The sequence below is a fragment of the Crassostrea angulata genome, chromosome 8 (assembly GCF_025612915.1).
Source record: "Crassostrea angulata isolate pt1a10 chromosome 8, ASM2561291v2, whole genome shotgun sequence".
NCBI lineage: Eukaryota > Metazoa > Mollusca > Bivalvia > Ostreida > Ostreidae > Magallana > Magallana angulata.
Window position 1 is genome coordinate 22,357,336 of NC_069118.1, and position 19,627 is coordinate 22,376,962.

General features: G+C 32.8%; 2 protein-coding genes and 1 long non-coding RNA gene across 3 annotated transcripts; all 3 read right to left on the reverse strand.

Moving 5' to 3' along the window:
• Positions 1-2,693: 2,693 nt before the first annotated feature.
• LOC128160125 (uncharacterized) lies at positions 2,694-7,668 on the reverse strand. The gene is made up of 5 exons (XM_052823397.1): positions 7,426-7,668; positions 6,979-7,083; positions 6,837-6,870; positions 5,868-6,013; positions 2,694-4,816 (listed from the first exon to the last, which is right to left on the reverse strand). Exons 1-5 carry the CDS (start codon positions 7,574-7,576, stop codon positions 3,693-3,695), a joined length of 1,560 nt encoding a protein of 519 aa, XP_052679357.1. The 5' UTR covers positions 7,577-7,668; the 3' UTR covers positions 2,694-3,692.
• Positions 7,669-8,191: 523 nt separating this feature from the next.
• LOC128160685 (uncharacterized) lies at positions 8,192-9,358 on the reverse strand. Its single transcript, XR_008240322.1, has 3 exons — positions 9,012-9,358; positions 8,710-8,825; positions 8,192-8,290 (listed from the first exon to the last, which is right to left on the reverse strand). It is a non-coding gene; the product is annotated as an uncharacterized LOC128160685 (long non-coding RNA).
• Positions 9,359-11,700: 2,342 nt separating this feature from the next.
• On the reverse strand, positions 11,701-17,312 carry LOC128159774 (uncharacterized oxidoreductase YjmC-like). The gene is made up of 12 exons (XM_052822969.1): positions 17,112-17,312; positions 16,714-16,824; positions 16,251-16,331; positions 16,031-16,092; positions 15,856-15,909; positions 15,452-15,550; positions 15,100-15,165; positions 14,895-14,955; positions 13,556-13,674; positions 13,217-13,312; positions 12,959-13,072; positions 11,701-11,885 (listed from the first exon to the last, which is right to left on the reverse strand). The coding sequence occupies exons 1-12, from the start codon at positions 17,275-17,277 to the stop codon at positions 11,835-11,837; spliced, it is 1,080 nt and encodes a 359-aa protein (XP_052678929.1). The 5' UTR covers positions 17,278-17,312; the 3' UTR covers positions 11,701-11,834.
• Between the last annotated feature and the right edge of the window lie 2,315 nt (positions 17,313-19,627).

Below are 19,627 nucleotides of genomic sequence, written 5' to 3' on the forward strand. Positions count from 1 at the left end.
ATGTATGTTTGTTTTAATTGTTTTTGTTTATAAAAAGCAATTTTATATTACAATGCTACGCCTTTTCAAATCCAACTTCGCATATGATTACAGATATATGCTGGGCCATGCAAGTGTTTTTACATATAGTATGAGAAACGATGCAAAGGGGTATTATTGAATTTATCATAGTCAATAGAATGGGCCTAAATAATGGGTTTTTACTTTAGGAAAATAATATACACAAGTTCGCTAATAATATTAATTATTATATTGGACAATGTTAGTGATTCGAAATACCCAGAAGTGACCTTCACCACACTACAATGGTGCTGTTAAACGAGTCGCTATTAAATTTTTTTTATTTATTTTTTTTTTTGTGGCATACATACATGTATGTTTGTTGACATTATTCAAATCAATCAATTATAAACCTGATTTTTACAAATTTTGCAAATAAGTTGTGAAAAGTAATTCGGAATACCCCCAAACAACTGTAACGTCACACCTTTACACATTACAGTGGGGTTTTTTCTTTCGGGAAGATATTTTCAGAAAACAAAAATACTGGGGTTGTTGTAAAAGTTTTGAGAACACAATAGTTCACAAAATCAAGTTATTAGTTTCATTAATCAAATATTTGAAAGAATCATGGAGCACCTTAGGTGAATTACATGTAACATTATTATACATAACGCGACATTCAACTTTATTTCATAACGTTTCTCTCCAATATTGCAGTAAACATACTAAAAACTAACATAATTTTCATGAAGAAAATATCAATTTTTAGTATCAGTTTTACTCTTGTATTGTAAACTTGGTATTTCAAATATTGGTATTCTGCTTAATGTACAGTACGTTACATGTAGAAGTCAAAGCGGGTTTTTATATAACCGATGTATAATATGTTTTGGGTCTCTGCTTTGAAATGTATCAAGTTAGTTCAAGTTTTAAAATACGAAAAAAGAATACATTAAATTATCTATGACGTTGTAATGAATCAAGCACCAAACTGACAATCCCAACTCATAGACTACATTTTGTCACAATTTGGATGAAGACTACACACACTTTTCAAATTAGGTTTTCAATAGTTTTTAGAAAAAGATTTTCGAAGATTTTTTTTTAAATATTATTCTTAGATGAAAATTTGACCCCCAACCCCCTCTGCCTATTGTGGCCTCACCCTACTCCCAAGGATCATGATTTAAATAAACTTGATTTTACCCTACCTGGGGATGCTTCAACACAAGATTCAGCTTTTCTGGCGAATCAGTTTCTGAGATAAAGATTTTTTTAGCATTTTTATTTGTACATTTCAATGTGAAAGTTCGAACACCCATCCCATTTTGTGACCTCACTTTACCCCGTGGATCATCATTCAAGCAAACTTGCATCTATTCTACATGAGGGTATTGCAACAAAAGTTAAAGATTTTCTGTCCATTCGGTTTCCGAGAAGAGGATTTTTAAATAGTTTTCTCTATTTATTCATATGTTATTGTTGGACCCCTCCCCCACTGTGGCCCAACCTTAATCATGAGGATCATGATTTGAACAAACATGAATCTACCCTACTTGTGAAGGCTTCAACACAAGGTTCAGATTATGGTCAAATAATTTTAGAGACGATCTTTTATAAATATCAACAATTTTTAATGTTTCATTAGCATTTCTCCTTCCAAGACGGTGTGATCCTTCATTTTAATGAATTTGAATCCCCTTTATTTAATAATGAATTGTGTCGAGTTTGGTTGAAATTGGTCGGGAGAGGAAGTCGAAAATGTAAAAAGTTCAGACAGACAGACAGGAAGACAGATGGACGGACAGACAGATAGACGCCGTGCAAAAAGTGATCAGAAAAGCTCACTTGAGATTTTAGTTTAGGTGTTGTCAGTTGACAGTAGCTTGCCGCATTTTAGGTATAGTTCGTACGTAGAGTATGTCCTTGCTTATCGAATCATTTGAGAGACAAAAACTCCATATGTTTGTGATAAAGCTATATTGATACATAAGTAAGAAAAGTTGACGATAGATCTAGAAAGCTTGAAATTTTCACATTTCTCGGTTTTGTTGTTAGGTAACCATTAATGTCTTTTTATAGTAAAATATCTAAATATAAAACAAATCACTCAGAATCTGTGGTACCTTTTATTTCAAATTCACTGGGATATATCGAGTCAACGTTATATCTAGAATGGAAGTAAAAATTAATTGTTCATTGATAAAACGTCGTCGATACACTTAAATGACGAGTTGAAGGCCAAAACGAGTGATTTTTTCCATGTACAAGTCTTTATATACATTCTGCTTCATATGAATATAAAATATAATATAACAATGGAGTGCACTTAGCATCCATGGGAATTTCAACAGATTCTTGGACGACCTGATTTCTCAAAAACTACATAGACATTGTCCATCAGAAACAAATAAAAATGTTTTACGAATATTGCGAACCTTTTGACATACATGCAGAATTATCTGAACCAAACGGTTACTTAGGAATTTTTTTATCTTTTTAAAGATGGAATCAACTGTTTAGCTGTCAGTGTGTCTCTAATCTATATAAATAATTTCGTTCATTAATATCCAAAAACAGAGGTTGCTCACGAAAATTGCAGATAATTATTGCATAAATAAAAATTTGATATACTATACTTTAATTGAATAGCTGTGTATTTGATAAATAAAGGGAAAAGGAATACATGCTGGTGAGTTTGGTGTTTTACAGATTGTTTGGATACCAGAATCATTTTCAATTATACTAATAAAAACAAGAACATTTTAAAGTAAAGTTGATGTAATCTGATAAAGACTTTATAATGGTGCAGTTGTATCAATTGTATTTCTATTATATCATGTAATAAAGAGGTATTATTTTGTAAATATACAGAATAAACAAATTCAACATATAGAGCGATTGTGCAAGAGCATATAATATAACATGATACATTTATTTAAACAAGGAATGCGGTATCATCGGGTATTATTAATGACCTGCATGTGTTTTTGGAAGTTACTAAAAGTCTCGTTCAAATAGGTGTCGAGGTTCTCTCACTGCATAAGATTGTTGTCCTTTATACCCTACTGTCTTTTTCTTAGCTTAGCACAGCTTTCTCTGTATATATGACATCGGGAAACAATACTTAAAGGGGCATGGTCACGATTTTGATTATTTATTTTTTTCATTTTAATGTTTACAATGCTTCAGTAAGGCATTTTCAATAGGCAACCAAAATTTGAGTGTCATTTGATGAGTCATAAGCGAGTTACAGAGCTTACAATTCTTCGCTATGTAAATGAATGTGTTAATCGTTAGGATCTGCTAATTTATGCTTAAATGAATAATAAGATTAAAAAGATTTTTTACCGGTATATTGAACCTATATAAACAAAAACAGGGCACGAGCAGCCTTGTTTACATGACTAAGAATTGCAAGCCCTGTATCTTGCTTAAACCTCAACGACTGGCACCCAAATTTCATTTGATCATTAGAAATGCATTCTTAAAGCATTGCGAATAATAAAAACAGAATAATAAAATTTGACCAAAATCGTGACCATGTCCCTTTAAAGCTCTGCGCTAAACATTACAATTTGATTCAGGAATGGAACAAAAAGCTAAGTTTACCGTCCACTTGTTCACAAACTCATTATTAGAACTGAAACTCTAAATAAACGCAATTAAAAGCAGGCTAATAAAGCCTACTAAATCTTATAGAAACACTCTGCATATACACTATCAATATCAGAAGGGCATGTTACTTTCGGTATAACATATTCTGCATAATAGAGTTTGCAATGGTCTTGACAAAACAATGTGTCATCTCTTGCTACACTTACAAGTACAATTTTCTTCGTGTTGTTTAAATCAAACTCATAGTTACCCGCTTTGTTCTCAAGTAAATATTCTTTCATATTTCCTGCATGTTCTTTTAGGTTTCGGTCCTCGAATCCTGGGCCATATCTTTTCTTAAGAGCATCAAACAGTTCCGAATCAATATCATTAATGTTCATCCTTCCACCCTTACAACTCATATACGCTAGTATTAAATATTTTGCCCTTTCTTCTTCTTTTGAAGCGTTTTTTAACGTGGCAATTTTCTTAGTTATCGACTGCAGTGGATTTCTCAGGAGCTCGTCAACACTCTCCTTGCTTGATATTTTGCATACCAAAGAAATCAATGCAGGAAAACCAATACATGTAGAGACATGTTTAAGGAAAACACCTTCTAATTTACAAATTTTTTCTGCTTCTTTTCCTGTTACATTGTATCGTTTCATGAGAGACGTTATGACTTCTCGTTTCTCACTTTTGCTTATTTTGTCTAGATCCACACGAACAGCACTTAACATCGCCTCTAGATCATTCAAACTACTATATCTTATCCAGATATATGATGGACAGGTGAGAATAAGATAAGATGTTTGATTTCTATTTATGATTTTTTTTAAATATTGCATTGTGTCTTTGAATTTTCGTTCTTCTTGTAGCTCGTAAAATAATCCGTCAAAAACACAGATATCTGCTTCTACTTTTAACTCACTTCGGTTCAGTTCCCTGATATTGCAAAACCAAATGCTTTTTAATTTGCTTCCTTTCTCAAGATCGTTAAGTAAAGATTTCGCTAAAAATGTTTTACCAGAACCCTGAACTCCAGTGATTAATACTTTTCTATTCTTGCTTAAGAACTCCTTAGCCTGGTTAAAGGACAGCATTGGTTCTTTTGCCTCGGTTGGTTTTCCTCCTTTGTTTGATGGATCACCAATAAGAACAAAAGATTCTTCCTGTCCATTGTCGTTATCTTTTGACCGTTTTTGGCAACATAAACCTTGAATAGAATCCACAATGCATTGTTAAAAATTTATTTACAATGTATTCACTTAATATGCAATGTTTTTACTACCAAGGTAATGTGTCACATTCAAATTTACATGAAGATAATTCTCTCTATCGTGAGAATGCTACACTATAGGTTGATTATCATATATTAACGTTCCTGAACTTTTGTAGAGTACAGTAAATTAAAAAATAATATATCAGTTTTTGTTTTAAATGATTGTTTGATCATGTTCTATTTAGAATTTGTTTATTCTTTTTTAAGTTTTCAAAACATGTTTATATATATTCTGTGGCTTCACAAATTCATTTATAACGTATTCACTTAATATGTGATCTTTTTCTACAACTTAGGTAATGTGTCACGAGTCAAATTTACAAGATAATTTCAATTATATAAGGTATGGTCCAATCGGGAAATGCTACACTTTCTAGAAGGTCGATGGTTATATACCAACTTTCATTAACTTTGTAGAGTACAGTAAATTAAAAATGATGTATCAGTTTTTCGGGGTTTTTTAAAATTGTTTGCAACTGTTCTCTTTAGACTTCTTTTATTCTTTTTTAAATTCTCAAAACGTGGTTATGTATATTTTGTGACTTCAAAGTGCCATTCTTCAAACAAAAATATGATTCAATTTTTAACAGGTTTGAAAAATGCACTTTGCACACTCTAATCATGCACACAGTTTGTATTTTATAATTTCATGAGTAGATATGATTTTTTAAGAATTAATATACGTTTACTATATGATTCACAGAGCTCCGCCTTCACAACAGAACCCTTTTAGTAATCCATCGAGGCTTTTATATTCAAGATATTTGTACACTTTATGCCAAGGACTTGAGAAGTAATAAAAACGTTGAACATGTGAAAAGGAATAAATAAATTGCAGATGCTGCATATTGGAATTGACTAAGATTTGCTCAGTATTTTCTGATTTAAGTGACCTTATGAATTATCTTAATAATTTTATCGACTACTTTTTGTTTTTGTCAAATGTTAGCTAGATCCTAAATATATGACATAATCAAATACTTACATTTACGTTTATGTAGCACCACGATGACAGCCAAAACGCCTACCAGTACTAGAACTGGAAGAACGATAGCGATGATGGTAAATGTGTTGTTATTGGTCGTCTCATTGGAACCAGACTGGGTTGTAAATGGCAACGTTGTTGTAGGACTGAGTAAAATAAAACATTAAAGACTATTTAGAGATACATAAAAATGACGGAATGTAACGTCGTTTTCTGAATAGAAATTTATTCTTCCTATACGTTATGTAAGAACATACTTCAAACGAATAATATGATGGGTATAAAAATTATTACTACACAAACATAGACATATCATATATACAGTAAAACTCGTTTAGAACGAACACGGATATAGAGAAATCTCGGATATAGCAAAGTTTTTTTGAGTCACTTGTAAATTCTTAACAAATCTTTGCAAAATCTTACCGTTACAACGAATTCAGGCATAACGAATTTACGGATATAGCGAACCGATTTTGAGTACCCTAGGGGTGAATAATAGTGAAATTTTACACTTTCATAACAAATTTCTTTACAGTTTAGAAAGTTTGCACCACCATTTAACATTATAGTTTTAGTAAAAAAAATTTCACATAAATTCTTCAATTCAAAATCCGATTCCTAAAGGCATCAAAAGAATTTTTTTTCATTCTAAGCCCCAATAAGCAAATATTGTAGTGTTGTGAAAGAAAACCTGTATATAGTGAATTCGCTATAGTATTATTACGAATTCGTCATACGGATATTACGGATATAACGAAGTAAAGCCATTGGTCCCTAGGGCTTCGCTATAACCGAGTTTTACTGTATATCAATTTTATTCGAGTTCAGCCAAATAACAACGTAATGAAAACGATAAAACCATTTCGGCTGTACCATCAATGATGAAGACTTTAAATTTCAAAAGCATAACACACAAGAGGCCATCTGACTTAACTCTGATGCAAGCATATTCTAGAGTTTATTTACCTTAAATAAATATTGGTGTATCTGCAGGCGTATTCTACAAATATTAAAATATGCTTATTTAAAACATGATAAGACATTTTACCGTGAAGGTAAAGTGTGCATATCATAACAATTTTTTTTAATTTGCGTAATTGCAGCATACCAACATCAATATCATTTGATCGATAGTTGTAAGGCGGACATTTTGTTTGGAAACAAGACGTGGTATCCAGTTTATTGGCACCAATGTTAAAAACGGGGCATCTATCTACAAAGAAATTAACTTCCATCAATGTACTTTACAACAGACACTCAAATTTACAGTGGTAAAGCACTGCCACCACATGCCATATCTATATGTAGACTAATTGCCAAATCTTCATGTCGACTAGTAAATTCTTTCTTTTATTAAAAAAAAATGCTACCGAAATCATTTCCACAGAACGTTTTCCCCCTCCCAAAAAATAAAACATAGATAAACATAATATCTAATTTTAATTTAATAACAGCAATTTTATATTTTATATGGTTTGTAATACAAATGGTATCATTATTTTATAATCATCAGATAGCCACATGGTCGTATTTTTAGTAACGAAACTAAGCATACCTTTTTCAACCCATATCGGTTGTGTACACACCCATCCGATCCTATCATATTCGTCTTTGACACAGTGGTAATGACCTGGGTTGGGACAGCGAATGTTTGCTTCAGACTTCCAGTCCTCGTATGGACAGCTCGTATTCATAACATTAAACATAATGTAATAAATTGTAACTACTTCCGTTTTGAAAAGCTGGTAAAGCCTGCAGAATTACGAAGATCGAATGTACTTTCAAACCTCTTTGTTATTTAAAAAGTTAACACACCGTGTGCAAACAGGCATGCGAAATCCTAACCTTGACCTATGTTATCGGTCTGTATTTAGGGTTTAAACCTAACTTTGGGTTCTTGTGTTATCGTTTACCAATTTATGCACGAATGTGCGTCAGACATTGATTTTTATATATTTACATTTTCCAGTGCCTTTGCCTGTGATAACACTACGTATCGGTTTTGTACTATAAAACCCATAACTCCAAAAGACGCCAAATTGAGACGCCAGAGGGGTTTACTTATTTCTATTTAAGGTGGATCTCTACACCAAATAAGTGTAGGAGATTTTTGTTGCATGCATTTGTTACCAATACTATGCACAGTATTCAACAATAATATACCTCAAAATACAATACACTATTTTCTAGAGAATTTTTAAAATATCAGTCTGGTTCCAGATAACCCCTTATTAATCAAATTTTTAAACATTCCTGTTTTAAAATTCTTATGAAAGTGAAATGTTATTAAGTTTAGAAATGAAAAACAAAAAAATCATGAATGAAGTTTGTATGATTTTTATTGGAATCCACATGAATATGAAACTAAAATATAAAAAAATTCTTTTAAGGCAAACTGCTGGACAAAATCCCACAAAAACCTGAAAATATAAACAATATTCGTTGGTGAATGGGATGAAGAAAAGAAATTGAATGAAATTGAAAAATTAAAGGAAATACTTAATTATTGCAAAAATCTTGGTATGAAAGATCCTGTTTAAGAGTTGTCTTTCTTTATTTTACATGGTCTCAAATGTCTTGGGATCAATTTTTTAATTAATAAAAATTACGAAGAAAAATTAAAAAAGGAACAAGTTTATGCTAAATATGTAGATATAAGATAAGTAGTGCTTATGATAATGTTTGAAGCTGAAAAATCATATTATTGATAAATGCATTTATATATATATTTAACTCTTCAGAACAAAATGTAAGTAGTTAATTATATTATAAATTGCCTTTTACTTTTTTATATACAATAGCAATTATAAACAACAACCATACGTATATTAATACATACATTAGATGTCCATAGTGATACACATGCATGTGTGGAAATGAAAAACATGCTCCTTTTCAGAATTATGTCTTTCCCTCATTTGGCTTGCAAATCCGGGCTTCCACTGCTATTGCTACCTAGTTGTAACAATTTTAATCAAAATACATTAGTTTAATGTCAAAGTTTCAGTGAAAGTCTTTTACTGCAAATGTTTTTTTTTTAATTTGGGAAGTTAGGATCAATTCAAGAGATCGTACTACGGTACTTTCGTTTTATATTCATCATACATATATAGTTTAAATGAAAATTTGACATCTGCTTACCTATATCGATAAACCGCCACATATGTATGATCGTCTGTTGCAGATGACATGACAAAAATGTGTTGCCAATAGCAGCAGAGCAGGGAAATGGTATATTATTTAGATTCCACGTTTTCCGTACAAACAGCTGATAATCAATGTTAGTTAAAAGCTTTAAACAGGAAGAAAATTGACATATTTTCTAAGCGTTTTGATGATTTCATTCCTATCTCACCTCCTTAGTTAGAAGAGTTCAATTAAACGGTGTATAGCTATTTTGTACCACGACATAATGTTATCAATCCGGAACACAATGGCGTTTCGAACGGAAGTCAGACATGTTTTGACGATGTAGCCTTCCACCTTAAATATTTAATCGTACGATGGTTTAAAATTATATAAATATAAGTCTTTGAATATTATGAGGTGGTAATTTCGGTCGGAGCGTGATCAAATCGATCATAAAGCCCTTCGGGCTTTATTGGATTTGATCACGATCCGACCGAAATTATCACCTCATAGTACTCAAAGAATGATTCCTTATTCCTTATTTAGTTCAAAACAGTCGAAACATTTAACAAACTGGTTCCATGTACCATTTTAATGTTGTCTTAATCAATTGACGCTTTCATAAGACTTTCCATTCTGTACATTAGAAAATCTAATGCTGTAGCGTTTCTTAAACCGATTAGGATGATCTGTTCTTCTACATACAAGGGTATAACAACTTCAGACGACTGCGTAAGCATATTGTTCAATCAAGTCAAGAATTCTTAATATTGTGAAAGATCAAACAGAATAGTTTGCATGTATTTATATTTTCTATTTGTGTAAGCAAAAGCTGTACATCAGCGATCCTTCTTTCAATTTTTTTTTCGGTGGGGGGGGGGGGGGGGGGTGCGTACTCCACGTATGAAATAAACAAGAGGCCCATGGTCCACGACACTCACCTAAACAACAGCTCCTATATTTCTCTCGAAAGATAGGAAAGGAAAACTACACGAAATTCGGAGTTAGATACCTTGTGTTAAAATAATAAGGTGAACATTCATTACAGAAACAAGCGTATATGAGAGTGTTTGCATAATAAATCTTAAAATGTATCATTGAAGATATCTAAGATTTTTATTCTTGGGAGCCCAATATTGGTCCGGGGGTCACGGATTGTACAATTTAGAATCTACACTAAATGAAAAAATGCTTACATTGTTATTTCACAAATTGAAACATTGTAATTATTGAAAAGATTTTTTTAATTGCCCTATGCTTCTATATTTCTTTGTTGGCTCCTCTGAGGACCCCAGGATAAGTCATAGTTTTAACAGTTTATGATAATACTTGCAAAAGGGTTTCACTCTATATTTCTATGTTGAACTTTAAACCCCATCTGGGGCCATAATATTGGTTTTGAACAAATTAGAATAGGTACACTTTATAATGATGATTGCATAACAATATCATATATTAAAAAGATTTTTTTTCAGATTTTTCCATCTATATTATACATTTTTATATCAACCTTGAATCCTCCTGTAGCTTCAGTTTTAAACACGATTAAAACAATTTCAGACCTTCACTGTCAATCAAAACTTTGATATAAATATCATACATGTAATTTATAATGCAGTGACTAGGTTCTGGAGAAGAACTACTTTTTTCGTAATTTTGTAATATTCCCTTTGAAAAAGGTTTGGCCCTTTCTTACAATTTTGAATTTTCTTTGTAAGGACGATTTATAACAAGGCAAGTATAAAAATGTCGGAAATATGAAAGTTCAGAAACGGATTGTAGACCAACAACAGATGATAAAAAAGCTCACTTTAAACTTCGGTTAGTGTTGTCAAAATACAATCAGTATTTTACAGTCTATATATAATTTAATACATTATATACTTGAAGTGCAATAAATGTCACTTTTTTAAGGGCAGGGGTCCTTCAGGCTGATCAAGTCTCGTTAAAAGACAAACGCCATGCAATATTCATCTTGAGTATTTTGTCTCGAGAATTTAGATAGCTAACCACGCACAACACGTTGACCACAAAGTCTCACGGTTTTATACATTATTTTGTGGATAGACGTTGCCGTCTGCGTTAACTATACGTAACAATTTAATATAGAAAAAATTATAACCATTATATTTTATACCATTGAAAAAACAAAAATTTAATTTCCTTGAAGACCATTATGGCGTGTCTTACTTAAACAAATGTTTTATCTGTGGAATAAATTTTCCCTGTAATGATACTAAAATACAGGTTTGGGACACAGGCACTCATTTCTGTTATAAATGTCGCCCTATTGTAAAACAGTAGCTACCTCGATATAACGTGGAATGCCAAGTCCCATACATTGCATGCACTTTTTTCAACGGAGGAGCAACGGCCAAGTGTTAATACGATAACATACCTCCATATTTATTCATGACATGCATAAACAACGTCCAAACATTGCTTACCAGTTCAAAAGTCGTTTCACGTTTTATTTGCCTTACAAGCAACGACCAAAAATAGTGGGTAAATCTTACAGACTTTCCCCATAAAGGTTCCCTTCAGGTAAACTGTAACAACTAACCCTGAATCAGCAATGTTTAGACATCGGTCATTTATCTAACAATAATAATCATCTTTGATAAGATTTACTATCTAATTAATGATTAATGGTGCAGGGATACGTTTTCTAGTTGTGGCTTATCGATATAACACGACTCGATTAATAATTTCTATAGAAAATATTTTATTTCAATTCCGAGTAACTGGACGTGTATATGATACACGAAATTGTAATCTAAATTCAACGATTTTATGATAAATTGCTATGGGGTTCTTTCAGTTTCTGTTAAGTCTTCATGTCAAAGGTTTAACTGGTGTTATGTTAAACTTGTTCGCCATCTCATTCTGCAAAAAATGAGCAAATAAATTCAGAGACAAAACTACTAATTTATTTTCATTAGGCTTATACCTTTTCGAGATGAAGATTAAATATAACAGGAAATACATGTATGGAGTACCTACTTGTTGCTGCAGGTATGTAGCTCCAAGTCTGAAAAAAATCAGATGGACGACCTAGGAGCTACAGGTATTAAAAAGTTGCAATTTACGGTGCACCAAAGAATTGCGCTAGGTTTCGGGACTAATTATACTCTGTCCCAAGATATCATGGATTTACATTTTGCTTAATTGCATGATTTTTATAAATACCTCAGGGTTCAAACGATGTTCATTCAAAAGTATGAAAAATTTCCAAGATTTCTCGGTCTTGTGACAGACTATAATTTTATTTCCGAAAAAATTTCGTACAAATATTTATTTCCAAAGCATTCCTAGGACATTTTTCTATAGATATCGAAACTTCAGCTGCCTTTGATATTTTATTAAACACCATCAACTGCCCCGTAAAGTGAAGCGGTGCAGTTTGTTTTCATGTAAAATTGACGACTTTCGATCTGCACATGACCGTAAATTTAACATACTTCACATTCTGAGGTTAATTGGCGAGTTTAAGACAAAGACTGAGGCAAGTAAAGAGAAGATATCAATAGTAAATAATTTCCTGAAGAATCTGATGATTTTCAACAGAGTATGCGAGGAAATAAGGTTAAAACTAGCGCAGTTTATGTGCACCGTAAATTGGAACTTTTACACATGTACGGAACTAAAGCTCCCAGTTGGTCCATCGTCCGAGGGCTACAGACCTGCAGCTAGCGTGTATCCCAAGTTAATTGCATTTTGTGTCTTGGAGCATAAATATAAACCTCATATAGAAATCAAGTACTTTCGTACACCTATACATGTATTACAATTTCTCTAACATTTGTAAACATTTGGGAAAAAAGGATTTATCGGTTTGTAGATACAATCTTTGAAATTATATACATGGACAAATTTAATTCATCAAAAGTTTGTGTTGTTAATGAAAATTTTGAACTGGTGTCAGCGGACAAAACCAAGAGAATAATCTAGCCCTTTACCATAAAATCCACCTGTTTGGGGTGGTAGGGGATGCCCCCGAGTTTATCACACATCTCCATGTGTTTTCTGGCTCTGTCTCCTGCTACAATAACAGGCTTATCTGGTCCCTCCACCTACAAAGGAACAATTAAGTTTAAAAAAACACCTTCTGCTTCTATAGTGCAATTATTCAATATCCTTTTTTTAAAGACGTTGTTAGTTTGAATTAACTGTGTGGCAGTAAATGCAAAATTTACAACATTACAGGGTATGCCTACCGACTCCAGCTGCCTACAGTAGTCGATGAGCTCACTCATCCTGTCCTCAAAATCGTCTGTGAAAGCTTTGGGGTCAAACACAATAAAACAATGTCCCTGAAATTGTATTTTAATCTTATTATAGTTTTCTATAAGCGTACAATTAATCCAAGTTGGATATCTTTTAAAATACGTGTGTTTTGCCAAAAAGTACCATAAAACTACTTACAAATGATATAATAATATCTTATATATATCTAAGGTGTTTTACGTTAAAATCTAAAGATACTCAAGACAAATAATAAAACCGAATTAGTTAAAAAAAATGCTAATGATTTAAGTTTGTAACGTTGTACCAACCAAATTTGCGACTCGACTTGCTCCCTTCCAGAACCGGATGTGAGGTCCAAATGACCCCCCGCTGAGTATTCCCGTTAATACGTCCACCATCATGGATAACCCGTACCCTTTGTAACCACCTGTCATAGGAATCAGAAGGTTACGTTATATTGTGAAGTAATTTAGGAAAATTCGCAACATTATTTTCAAAATATCAATTATAGCTTATCTGTCACCAACTTCAAACCTTCCGTATTTCCGCAAAAAACAAAAATCGAAGGTTGCTCGAAAATACGCAGACATAATGAATAACTAAAAAAACCACTTTGTTATTTGTGTTTATTTTCATGACGAAAATAAAGAAGATGGGTGGATAAGGCGTGTAAATTGCCCATACGCGGTCGGACAGGCTACTGAAAAATTAAAAGTATCAATAAATCTGATGGGTTTTTTTTAAATCATTCAAAACAATATATATTTAACGAATCATTGATTTTTAACCTAAAGGTATGTTCAATACTTGGAATATGTTGACTCAAACAGGCGTATACGTATCAAAACCTGCAAATACTGTCATTTTTTAGAACTTCAAGGCATTTTCTTTTATAGAGTGGGTCTGCGCTCCATATTTTTCTCATAGTCTAATTAAGGTCTGTTGGAAAACAAACCGATTTCAATCAACAAAATCTTGGAGAGATGATCCACTATACTCAAAAATTAACATTTTGTATCCCAACAATTAAACGTTTTGAAAAAATAATACAAGTTCGGTAGTTCGTGGCTTAAGTCACACATAATATTTAAAAAGCCCACTTTGTTGTGTCTGAAATGGCTCAGTGGTTAGAGTACCTGGCATAAGCTAACCTTATATATCTAGGGTTTTTATGTTAAGGGTTCGATACCACCAAAATTTCCGACAATATTTTTTTCCTTATTTTTTGTTAAATATATTTATATATAATATATTATATTACTATAGTAAGAAATTTTGCTTTTGCAAAGTTGTATTATAATATAATTGGGGGAAAATAAATTTAAAAGTGTATTTCACTATTAAACCGAATGGGCATTTGCGCCATCTTATTCCCCCATCTTCTTTAAAAATATTGGAAATATTAAGTGTGTTTTCCAAAATTAAAAATATCTCTGTAATTAATTAAAGTGTCTGGTTAATTAAGACTTCATTCTTCTTTCACATTAAACGGCCTTCGATAATGCACACTCTGTATGATATACTTCTATTCTTTTATGTGCTACATGAATAAAGTTATTCATACAATTAATGAGCTTGATAATTTAATTTTTATTCAAAATATGGTCACCATTTTAAAGATTTTCAATTTCACGTGACATAACTCACTGCTCTCCTCTGTTCCTCCCAGTGGTAAAAGACCTTTGACCTTTTTCGGATCGTATGTTTCCTACGGAAAAAACAAATAATTCAATCATTAAAGTATTTCAATCAACATGTAATAAATATATTTTAAAATTAATCTAATCTAAAAATTTGCATTTTTCTGTTTTTGGTGTAGCTAGTCGATATATTTGGACATTTTAGAGCTTACTTTTCCATCTGCATCAACCGCCCATCCCGGTGGTAGTGGGCGATTTCTTCTCTCCTGGATTTCAATCTGTTCAAAACCATGGGCATAATAAAGCACGGGTATCATAGTACTACTTTTTCTTTAATATCTGATCATTGTCTCAAACATAAGCTCAGCATTTCATTTTTATCAATTTTGATAACAACTCAGAAATGTTTTACAGTTTACTGAGTTTACTCCTCTTTGTCACAATTTAATATTAATTTTGTAATTATCCTGTAATTAGAAATTTCTGACGTAACTTTCTGTCGGTGCTTGTTGACACTTTTTTAAAAACTTCTATTCTAGAATTCTAACTGAAATATATTGTCACCTTTCCCAAAGCAACGCTGGAGGTAGCCATATCTAGGACAAAATTGTCGCCATCTTTACCGGGCGCTGCCATACAAATGGGGTTGGTACCCAGCACTTGCTGAAAGATTGGAACTTGTGAACGTTGTAACTTATGATTAGGTTCCACCATGTTATTAATCACTTCATAAAATTAGTTGAAATTTTCAAAAAATTTACTTTCCAAAAAAAAAATTAAAATAGAAATCAGTCTGATTAAAATTAAAATCTTCCACTAGCTCCTTTATTTTGATGGTCGCATGGAAAATAGAAATGCTCATTTTAAAAAATTGTAAGCTAGTGAAATCTTATGTTATATAAATTGGGAAAGCAAAAACGTTAACTGTTAGAATTGCATGCATTTATTTCCAGATAGAATCTACTTACATCTTTAGATCTGGTTGGATTTAGGACAGGTGAGGTATTTGTGAAAGACATTCCCTGGAAACAGTCCACATATAAATATTATTGCTTTAATACAATACTCCTAGTCAAGGAAATAGAAACATCATTTCCGAATGAAGTTTTGTCTGATTTTTACGTGCGCCTCTTTTATACTTACGATTAACCCGTGCTCCATTGCCCTTAAGGAATAATGACCAGCCATACCAAAGTGGTTTGATCCTAAAACAAAATCATGTAAACTAGAGGAAATTCAACAAACAGAATATAACTTTTCATTGGTTGTATATTATTTGAAAACGTTATCCATTCTTTTATTTCAAGTCCAGGAAATAGTCCTGAACAGGTATTAAAAAAAATATAAACACGTCAATATGTACCTCGCACCGTGACCATACCAATACCAGCTTCTTTGGCTTTTTGGATCGCTAAATCAACTGCAAATTTCCCCACAACTGGTCCTGTATTGTTAAAACAAAGTTTGCATACTTTCATAATCATTGATTAATCCTTTTTCATACTATATATTCGTCTGCGTTCATTTAAACACATGTACGTGCACGAAAAAAATATTCACTTTTTCAGCTTTCAGTGTTTTACGAATTATAGTCAACACAATAATTTATACTTTTAAATTTTTTCGAGTTCATGTATTTTTTTTCTGACTTATTTTTTATTAGTTATAGGAAGAACAGGGCAACGCGGCCCTCTGGTCGTGGCTTGATGGGATGACACATATCGTTCTCATGCTCGTACCTTCAATGTACACAAGCTTTCCATGCATACAAGTAGGTCGGCGTTGGGGTACTTGGGGGGGGGGGGGGGGGGGGGACGTGTACTTACCCAACAGATTGTGGCCCTCCACTAGAGCTGTGGCTACTGTCTGTCGGACAATCTCCGGCGATGCACCACCGCCTCGACACACACCGGACTGCAATTCGCTCGAATACATTTCTGGAAAATAATCTATATTATTGTTTATGTGCGCAATGGATGAGAGCATTAAACGATTTTAAAATAGTCATTTTATAATCAGAAAAAATGTTGGTACTGCAGGTTTATTGATTATTTTTTAAACCAAATATATAAAATGTCACGTTAATATTATTACATAAAGAATCAAGGATTATGTATGTTTATGTGGTTGTTCTGATCTGAGAAAGTGTCAAAACATCTTTCTCTCTCTCAAAATCAAAATCAAAAGTAGGTCACGAGCGGTTGCACATAAACAAAAACATTACCCAGCCGATTCATCCCATGGCTGAAGTGACCTCGATAATCCGCGGTGAGCAGAACATCCGCCAAATCTGTTGCGTGGTTTGGGTCCGCCCCCGCTGCAACAACACAACGAACAGCAAAGTCATGCAACTCTGTCTTGGAAATCACTATGTCCCCCTCTGTCGCCATTTCGGGTCAATATTGGTTCTGTGGGATCGTCTGATCGAGTTGTCTCGCTTTAAAGGTAACTATCATCGTCAGCGACCTGCATGTTCACGAAGCTATCTTAGGACCATAATGGTGTGTCCTAAGTACATCTTAGGATACGTCTTAGTCTTAAATTTGTTTCTCGAAGCTCTCCTAAATTTAGGAAACGCCATAACTTTGTCCTAACTTTAGGACATCACTTACCTTGTCCTAAGACCATCCTTAGGCTGTATAATAACGTTTTGGGGGACATTGGGGCTGTTGTGAAGCTTTTTCCAAAGACCGATAGAATAAAGCAATATTTTCTACAGTTCCAGAATTTCCAACAAACATCTAATTCCTAATCCTGGAAGGGGGGGGATAGTCATTTATTCTATCATGTACGTTCATTTTATCAATATAAATTGGAGAGGGACCCCCCCCCCCCCCAACTTCCCCGTTGCTACGTATACATGCTTGCATGGGAGCTGACAAATTAATTAATTTTTTTCCCGCAAATAAAATACTGTCTCTGTTTGACAAATGAAAATGTTTTACTTATCATGATTACTTTTGGATAAGATTATTCAAATTTCCTTGGCTAAAAAGTAAAACATCGGATTATATTAGCCATGCGGTAGCATTAGAATTTTTCTCACTTCATTCTGAAAAAATAATCTTTGAAAAAATCGTAATGTTGAATAAACTGTATTTATGAATTACTTGAATGACAAGATTATGAAATGTTAATTTACACTCAAAGATCTTAAGACGTGTCCTAAGTTGATCTTAGGATGTTCCTAACTTTTTTCCTAAGTCATGTCTTAGGAACACACGTAGGTCATATCTTAGGACACTTTCGTGAACATGCCTTCTGGTCTCAAAACTTATATAGCAATGTTATAACGTTAGCCTACATTTGATCTAATGTCATTAAGATAAAGGTTGCAATGAGGGTGTATTAAGGCGTAATACCTTTATTTTCACTAAACCTTTAAGTGTTGAAACTAGGGATACTTACCACCGTTTAACGCTATTGGTTGCAAATCGCTGAATTACTATCATGGTAGCATACCTCTGTCCTTTGTGTGCAAGTTATTTTATAATAAGTTGCATGTCAACCTATTTATCTCGCATATGTCAACATCATAAGTTGCATGGTGACATAAATATTAATTGTATGGCAACATTGTATTTTTCTCGCATGTCAACGTAAATAAGTTGCATGTCGACATAAAAGGTTCCAAGTCAAAATATATTTTGAAATAAATATCAAATAGCATATCGATATAAATAATTAGCATCTAGCATGGTGGAAGTCACATATAGACGATACATGTATATTTGAGGTTTTTTGAGAGATTTATTTTTGGAATTTTCTTGCAAGTCAACATAATAATGTTGCATGTTGACAACACTATCTTGTATGTAGACATGCTTTAAATAATTTGATCTAATTGCATTTTGTTTTTGCATGACAACATAAATATGTTGCATGTTGACATAATTATCATGCATGTCAACATATTCATCTCGCATGCCGACTCCTTTGATGGAAAAATTACTTGCACACACGGTGCAGAAGTATGTCACCATAGTTTACAAACATCTGTTGTTAGTTCATTTTTCAGTATTCACGTCTTGTATGCTTATGTATTCGCTAAAAGTTAGATTGTTTTTGGTAAAAAAAAAAAAAAAAAAAAAAAAAAAAAAAAAAAAAAAAAAAAAAAAGGGGGAGAGGGGGTGAAAGTTTTCGCTCCGCCAAGATCATTGTGACCTTTTGCTCTCATAGTAATTAAAGATACAATATTTTTAGTCGCCATTACGACTAAGATACCGACTCAACTTGTCCTGATTTTAAAAGACTATCATGAAAATTTTTAGAAAAATTATTACTAGTAGGCTTAATTTAGTAGGCTTAATTTAAATTTCCGATACAACATTTTTAAGCACGTGTCACATTTATCTTCACTTGATGGTGTCACATAAACAACACGTGCTTTCCATTATGATGTTCTGGATCTTTAAAAATTCAGAAGTGTTTGAATAAGGTTAGAAGCCTTTCCCGTTGAAGCAAGAATTGAGTGTCAAATCGGAATATCATAATGTGGGGGGTACAGTACATATATTGAAGTTTATTTATGTTTTTCAAAAACAATGTTACGGAAAAACTACTACATATCAAAATATGTAAAAACAAATCCGTATCGGATTTTTTACACTGCCATCTACGTTCAGGATTGTAGCTGGTATGTGTCTTGTGAGATATACTCTATGTACACTTGAACTTTGTAGCTTTCTGAATCTCACTTTATATGGCTAAAAAAAGGTTCTATTGTGAGAAGAAAACAAT